We start from the raw sequence: 8386 nt of genomic DNA on the forward strand, positions 1-8386 counted from the left end.
TCTGTAGTGGAAACAGATATGGGTGCAAGTCGTGATGAATGAAATAAGTGGAGGGTGTAAAGGTAAAAATTTTCCAACTGATGACGATCATGTCTCTTTGTTTACCAGGGGAAACCATGGATAACCTGCCCCTGGAAGCCGGGGATGATGCTGGGAAAGTGAAATGGATCGACATTAGTGAAAAGCTTAAGCTGTACGCCAGCCATGCTGACTTTGTCAGGATGGTAGCAGAGAAAAGGGAAGCTCACTGGAGTGAACACCCTGATCTTGGGTGCCACGGTGGGACAGAGATCAAAGAGTGAACATGAGCCATGAAATATCAGGTGCCAGTCCAGCAAAGGAATGAGGTGTTAGTGCTGCTTTGAGAGGAACTAGTTTATTGCAGGAAATGTAAGCAGCCAAAGCTTTTATTTACATCCCCTTGATTTCAGTGGGATACATTTAAGCATCTGCTTAACGCTTCTGTGAAAATTCAGAATGACTTAAAAGTGCTTAATTTTGGCTGCATTCTTCTTAACAGACAATATCGTCCAAGGACTGAATAATATGTCTTCTGCTTCCCCTATGCTTTTCATGTACAGAGAAGTAAATACAGGATGTGAGGATGTGGGTTTTTTAATCTTGATTAACAGGCACGTTTTTGAGAAACAAAACCCAAATTACAAAAGCCCTTGTCATTCTTAAGTGGCTTGCATGATCTTGCTCTTGATGTAATTGTGAGTTTCCAAGGAGGGAGAATTTGGGTACTGGAAGAGCCTGGCTGTCTTGCTTTGCTCTTCCTCCTCCTTTCCCACGGCCAGATAAACTTTTCAGACCCACAGAACTCTTTCTGTTCTTGTGCAGCATCACTAAGTGTCAAGCAGTCATGACTTCTGTACCAGTTTGTTGGCCACAGATCTTTTGTATGCTGATGCTGACCTTATGTTAGGAAGATTAAACCTCGCACTGTTGCCATTCCAAAACTCATCAAAACAGTCCTAAAGTGATTAAGGAACCGAACCTTTGAGCCAGAACCCGAACTGTTTCCATATTCACCATACAAACCACCAGCAAGGCACAATAAGTACAAGAAATTAACAGCAATCTCCACCCCATTGTCATCGTGGAGAAATAAACAAGAAAATCATAGAACTAATTGGAAGAAAATGGAACATAGGTTTCAACCCAAGGGACCATGAATGCAACTTAGTTGGAGAAGTATTCCACATAGATACAAAGATAACTTAGAATTGAAATGCACCTGCAATATTAGTAGTTGCGTTGATTGTAAGAATGTAACCTGGGTTCCATGTGTAAACCTGCGGCATATCTGATTTCTTCCTCTGATTGAGCTCTTTTTACAGTTCCAGAGGGTCCTCTGAGATTCATAAACAGGGTTGTTAAGACTATCCAGGGAGACTGCAATAAGGCAAGGTCCTCAGAAGCTCTACTGGGCATGCTGCCCTTTAAGCTCCCAGCTGCAGACATAACTTGCTTGAACCCACCAGCATTTTAAAAATGTTTACGAGTTCCCGTGACCCCAGCACCAAGGCGATTGTGACCTGTCTTCGTCCACTCTGCAGGCTGACCTTTTTCCCCAGGTGACCGTTTTGGATGTCTGTGCTGCAGCATGCCTAAAAATGAATTTTCCGGCTTTAGGAACTGCTGCTGATTTTGCAGACATCACACAAATCCCGTGCACTGCCGCTGACGCAAATCCGATAATGTTAACAGGCTTCCCATCCTCGGTTTACTTCAGTGTTTTACTTTTCTTCTGAAGCTGTGTTGACGGTCAATTGTGTACCCTGCTGTTTGTCTTGTCAACCAGCAGCTATTTTCTACAGTGTGACTTCAGTCTTGGCTTATTCACTGCTGAATAAATCACTCTATTTTCACTGTTTTCTAGTATCCCTCACCTTCTGTGTACACTACCTTTCTTTGATTAGGTTGCTCGGTTTTCTGCTACACCTACACAATGACACAAGTCTCCGCACAGCACTGTATCCAATATACTACATGGGCTACTGATGTTACATATTGCACGGTGCCAAAGCATCAAGATGGGGGGGAGAGAATGGTGGTATGCTTCAAAATGGATTGTATGAATTTCTGTCTCTTAGCAACCAAGACATAAAAACAACTCTGATGCTGATTTTTAAAAATTATTCTTTTATTATGCAATCTCTTAAGAGGAGCAACATGGTTTTCCATCAAGAAACACCCAAGACATTTGCACTACAATCTGTTACTACCGCTAGTGTTGGATTGCTGGTTATCTCACAAATCAGATCTTATCAGATGACTGCTTCCAACTTGGCTATTGTCAGATCTTCCATGCCATCACAAATGCTGTTGTCTAGGTGGCACAGTTGAATTTCAGTTTAATCACACTTTTAATAAAGAAGTTGATTCAGTTGTTTAACAGTAACTGATTAGTAGGGATGGGCATGAACTTGCTCAGAAACGAAGGTTGTGACCAGTTTTGGTGGGTTCGTGGTTTGTGAAGTCCATGATAGGTAAACTGGCATGAATTTTCCACCTGTTCGTGGCAGTTCATGAACAGATACATTGGCAGGCAGGCTGTCTGCACTCAATCTAAATTTTTGCAAAACTTCAAAGCAACAGGTGGGCTGGAACTTGGAGGACATGTAGAGGAGCATCGGTGGGAGGTCCCCTGTGACTTTGATGTCTCTAGCTTGCACGGGATCCCTTCTATACACTCCTGAACTTGCACCTGTCAAAATGACTACCTTTGTATGGTCATTTCCCCAGAAAACACTTTCATGGGGTCACCTTCTTTGGGAGGCTGTAACTCAGACCCCATAAATCCAATCCTCACCAAACTTGGAGGGCAGGTAGAGGAGAGTCAGCCAGGGATCCTTGGTGAGTTCAGTATCTCTAGCTTGGCAGGGGACTGTTCTGAGTCATGAACCTCACAAACAGAACCAGTTTGTTTAGCCCCTGAAAGTATGTGATGGTTCGTGGTTCGTGAACTGGGCATGCCACGAACAGAACTGCATTTTCCTGCTTCATGCCCAGCCCTACAGATTAGCATAAACTATCAGATCCATAGATGATTTGTGTGTCTGTGCTGATCTAATATGGTTAATGCGACTTGACTGATATTTGGACAATGCTTGACTCAGTTAATTGACCAAATCTTTTTTTGACCAGCCTTAATTAAGACAATCAGATGCAGACCTAGTAGTCATCGCTTCCTGTTATCTGACTCTACATTGACAGAAATTCAACTGTTTATCCTGGAAGTTCAGACTATATATTTTGCAGTCTTTGCCATTTCCATCTCTTCTATATTGCCTAAAGCCATTTAGACTAAGTAACTGCTATTTGGGAGGCATAAAAATATGGATTGAAAGCGGGGATGTTGAAAGATGATAGACGAGCTCAGAGGACAGTCTTCTACGTTCTTGGTGTCACCTTTAGAACACAAGAGCAGATTACAGTCACAGGACATGAAAAAGTTCTGCTTTATGATTAAAGAGAGAGAGAGTGGTGGCCAGGTTTTGGAGGGCAAAGACCAATTCAAATGAATTGCAAGCAGTGTTCCCTCCAAGCTGACTTAGTGTGAGCTAGCTCACAGTTTTTTAGCCTCCGGCTCACACATTTTTGTCTTCGCTCAGGAAGGATGGCTCCAGAGCAAACTAGTTTATGCTGTAGCCAAATGGCTCACTCACAACTTTAAGGCCAGGAGCTCACAAAGTAGAATTTTTGCTCACAAGACTCCACAGCTTAGAGGAAGCTTTGATTGGAAGTCTGGTATAGTGTGCTGTTTAGTTAAAATGCATTGTCCTGTGAGGGCAGTAAAGAGAAGAGGTCTTTCACAGGTTTCCTGGTGGTTTGGGTGCTGAACGGCAGCATTTTTTCCTCCAAGCTTCCTCATGACATCATTGTCCGTTTGTTGTTTTTCTGTGGTGGTCATGTCAGTTCATAATTTCTTAGCAGTTTGGCACCCAGACTGCAGGGAAAAGTTCTGCATGAAAGATCTCTGGGTGGGGGAGAGAAGCACACAGCCAGGCAACCAACCTGTTCTCCCTGGCTGCTCCCTTTTCTTCTCTGGGACAATAAAAAACACACTGACCATCCATTTTGATAAAAGTTGCTGGGGACAAACACAGAAATCCCATTTGTTTCCGTTAGAGTATTCATTGTGCACGTAACTACTGCCTACACATAGCCCAATTTTATGTATGTTTATGTGAAAGTGCAGTCCCAGGGGCTTCAGTGACATTAGGTTATTAGTGGTTTATTTATGTCTTTTACAAATATTATATTCCTGTATAGGGAATAGAAATGTTTTAAGTTTGGGGATTTACTTCTTTTACTGTGTACTGGTCAATGACACTACTCCCAGTTTGCCTAGGACCTGCATCCTTAAACTGTTTTTGCTTCAGCTGCCCTGCATTTCTGAAGGTATTTAGACCAGGAAGCTGGAGTGCGTGTTTAAAAATGGAACACTGAATAAATTACTAGCCTGACTTGTTACCAAAATTAGACAGGCCAAGGCATTTCATAACTCATGCAGTAAACAGCAGCTTTTTTAAAAAAAGGTGAAAATGGAGTTTGTAAAAGTAAAAAACACTGAATACGTACTGAGAGAAGGTTCTTCAGCTGGGATGTTATTTCTGTCAAGGGAAGTAATATTCTATTAATATGAAGCTTAGGTACTGAACAAAATAGCATGTTTTAAATGGCATTATTTACCAGACCCAGTTCCTATTGGGGAGGGGCTGTGGCTCAGTGGCAGAGCATCATGTAGTAGGTTCAACCCCTGGCATCACCAGCTGAAAGGACCAGGCAGTAGGTGATGTGCAAGCCCTCTGTCTGAGACCCTGGAGAGCCGCTGCCAGTCCGAACAGACAATACTGACCTGGATGGACTTATGGCCCGATTCAGTATAAGTCAGCTGCATGTGTTTCGTGTGTGACTAGTTCGTATGGCTTGCAGTAGTTGCTCTGTGCTTTGTCTTTTGGGGAGGCCTTTGAACAGTCATGCCCTTATTCACATGAGGCTTTCTGCTTTCAGCCCCCCTGCCCAGAATATCTAGAAATTAGCAGTGCAATTCTAAGCACAGTTAACACACTTAAAAGTTTATAAAAGTGAATGAGCTTACTTCCCACTGTGAACTGCTTAAAGTTCTTAGTTGGAAGTACATTCATTTTTATTCTAGTGCGCATGCTTGTGAAGGACACCTGCGTGGATTCAAAATGGCTGTGATTTCCATTTCATTCCCACCACAATTGCCTGTTAAGGTGGAAAAGGTTGCTGAATGTGCTTGAGTTTCAGTTACTGGATTGGATCCTGTGGAAAATTTCCACTAATGGAAAGGGAGGGATTTTAATTTCCTGTCTCCTTTTGCTAGGGTTCCCAGACCCCTGTCAGGGGTGGGGGAACCCCGGCTTTTGGGGGGTGCTTCCCTGCCACTGGCCAGCTGGGGAAATCCCACCGCAAATGGGGTTTCTTGGGCCACTTCCAGTAAAACCCAGAAGTGATGTAGGCACATCGGGGACTTCTGGGGGCAAGCCAAATTTACCATAGAGTTTGCCCAAATACCAGAGTGTCGCCCCCAGATGTCCCTGACGTGCCTATGTCACTTCTGGGAGATGGCAGCACATTGGGGCAAGCACTTCCGGTTTTACTGGAAGTGGCCCGAAACCACTTTGTCTCCCGGGAGTGGGCTGGGAGCCCCCTGCCAGCCAGGTGAGTGCACCTGGCAACCCTATCTGCTGCAGACTTCTGGCGCCTCCATGCTTTTCTGAGGGTGAGGTTCTCCTGGGGCAACATCTCAGAGGGCATTTTCAGCTGCAGTGGAGGGAGGAAGCAGGGAAATCGCATTTGGCTAATGCGGCAGTGGCAGGGTGTAGTCCTCCCACAAACTGCTACATGAGCAACTACTAGGGTTGCCAGGTCTCTTCTTACCTGCAGCGGGGGGGGGGGGGGGCTGGGTCCTTTTTTTGTTTGGATTTTTCTGCCATGCTTGCAAAGTGTGTGTGGCATGATGATGTCACCAGTAGTGACATCATCATGCTAGGGGCATCGCACAATGATGCTTTAGCATTTGGGGTAGAATTTTTTAAAAATTTTTTTGGGTTTTATACCCCCCCCCCCCCCCCCCGAATGCTAGGTGCGTTGCTGCACGATGGCCCCAGCATGATAATGTCACTACTGGCGACGTCATTGTGCCAGCGGCGTCCCCGCAGGACACTGCTGTTCAGGGGTGTGGCATCCCCGCTGGTCAGCTGGCTGGTGGCAGATTGGAACCCCCCTGAAATCAGGGGATCCCCTGACCCGACCAACCCCCAGCTGGCCAGTGGCAACCCTGGCCACCACAGCATTAGAGGAGTCTAACTCTCCAGTCCCTCACAAAGCTGGGAGAAAAGACAAAGAGTCTGTACAATGGGTTTATAAATGCAGCAGAAGCAGGCCCTGTGTTAATAAGTCATTTCAGTGTTTATTTAATAAGGCTAAACGATATTGGCAGAGACATATATGTAAAGTACTTACCCCAAGGGGAGGTGGCCTGCCCTAAAAATTCACAAAAAAACCATAGTTAGACTTTTGAAAGAAGTCACCTCGAAGGCCTACAACAAGGCTTCTGTGACAGCATCATTTTGAACAGGGCAGAAAAGTCCATCGACTAACCAGTTAGTTTAACCGATTAAAAACTGAGTAGTCTGTTATTAAAGAAACCCGTTACTAATTGAGCATCAAGTTCAGGAAAAGATGCTAATCATTTTTAATACAAGTATGGCGGTCACTTGCTGTAGAAGTATTTTCTCTTTGTCTCACATAGAAGAGAATGGCTCTTTTATTTCTTCAAAGGCAAGTACTAGTCATATATAAGATTAAATACAGTGAATTAATTAATGGATATAATGTGTTGTCCCATGAAAAGTTACTTCAGTCTCAGCCCACTGAGATCAATAGGCTTAGACTGGAGTAAACTCCACATAGGATTGCAGAAGAAAACTCATATGGTTAACTGCATTTATTACAGGACTATTTGCATTTAGACAGATATTAGTATAAAAATACTTACCCCAATAGGTGGTGGCATTCCCTAAAAATGTACAAAACAATACATTTAGAAAAATATATATTTAACACTGAAGTAAAATGCAGAAACATATTGTAAACTGTGATGTGATGTTTATTCCACTAATTAAATTTAAATAGTTTGGCAAACTAAACAAAGAAAAATTCCTAAAAACTGAGACTCACAAAGGCTAACTTTATACCTAATTCTGAGCCAGACCCTAGAGCATGGGTCTAAAATAGGGTTGCCAAGTTGATATTCGCCGGGAGCGGGGGGCTCCCGGCTGGCGTCCGGTGCACGCGCGCTTCGCACGCACGCCACCCGGAAGTGACGGGAGGACGCCGGGCACGCTGGGGGCGGGGCCACAGCCATACTAGGGAAAACTCTATGGTTTACTCTTGTATGGCCGTGGCCCTGCCTCCAGCGTGCCCGGCGTCCTCCCGTCACTTCCGGGTGACGAGTACGTTGGGGAGGAGTTCCCCCCGGGACCAGATCCGGCGCCGCCGGGGAACGGGCCTCTGGGGTGGGGTTTTCCCCGCCCCCTGGCGGGACTTGGGATCCCTAGTCTAAAAACCCACACAGGGGAGACAGGGACAGACAGGGAGGGAGGGAAACTCTGGGATTTCCAGAAAATCAGCAAATTAAAATGGGGTGGTGGGGTAAACCCCCCCCCCCAGATTAACTCCTGCAGCTAATCGAGCAGGATGATGTAGTAGCTAGGGCTGCCAGGTCTGGGTTGGAAAACACGTGGAGACTTTGGGGGTGGATCCGGGAGAGGGTGGGGTTTGGGGAGGGGAGGGGCCTCAGCATGTTACAATGCCACAGAGTCCGGCTATTTTCTCCAGGGGAGCTGATCTCTGTAAGCTGGAGATCAGTTGTAAAAGAAGGAGATCCCCAGGCCCCACCTGGAGACTGGCAACCAAAGTGCTGGACTAGAATGTAGGAGACCCAGGTTCAAATATCTACTCTGCCATGGAAGCTTGCTGGGTGACTTTGGGCCCGTCACACACACAGGGTCGTTGTGAGGGGGAGAGGGGAATGATGTAAAGTGCTTGGGGTCCCCATTGAGGAGAAAGGCAGGATATAAAATAAATAAAATAGAAGTAAGGCTGCTGAAAAAGGTAAAAGATGAACAGGAGGTAAGGATGAAGGAAAAGGGAAGAGAAGAAAGAAGCTGAAGAAGAATGGGGAAAGAAAAGAAAAAGGTGAGTAGCAGAGAAGAAAAGCAGAGAGGCTGCAGGGGGAGGGGAGAGAAGCTAATGACTGTGGGGGGATAGATAACAGATTGGCTGATGGGTGTGAGGAAGAGAAGGAAGCAGGGACAGACAACGGGGACTACCAAGCATAGGGAAA

General features: G+C 45.3%; 1 protein-coding gene across 2 annotated transcripts in view; it reads left to right on the forward strand.

The window, feature by feature from the left end:
- Nucleotides 1-1879, forward strand: part of NUDT9 (nudix hydrolase 9) — a 15526-nt gene extending 13647 nt beyond the window's left edge. For both annotated transcript variants that reach the window (XM_015413118.1, XM_015413117.1), the window contains exon 8: nt 109-1879. In XM_015413118.1, coding sequence (XP_015268604.1) covers nt 109-302 — 194 coding nt within the window. In that variant the 3' untranslated portion in view covers nt 303-1879. The remainder of the gene's footprint in view (nt 1-108) is intronic.
- The last annotated feature ends 6507 nt before the right edge of the window (nt 1880-8386 follow it).

The sequence above is a fragment of the Gekko japonicus genome, unplaced genomic scaffold, assembly GCF_001447785.1.
Source record: "Gekko japonicus isolate JY-2015 unplaced genomic scaffold, Gekko_japonicus_V1.1 scaffold4121, whole genome shotgun sequence".
Classification (NCBI taxonomy): Eukaryota; Metazoa; Chordata; class Lepidosauria; order Squamata; family Gekkonidae; genus Gekko; species Gekko japonicus.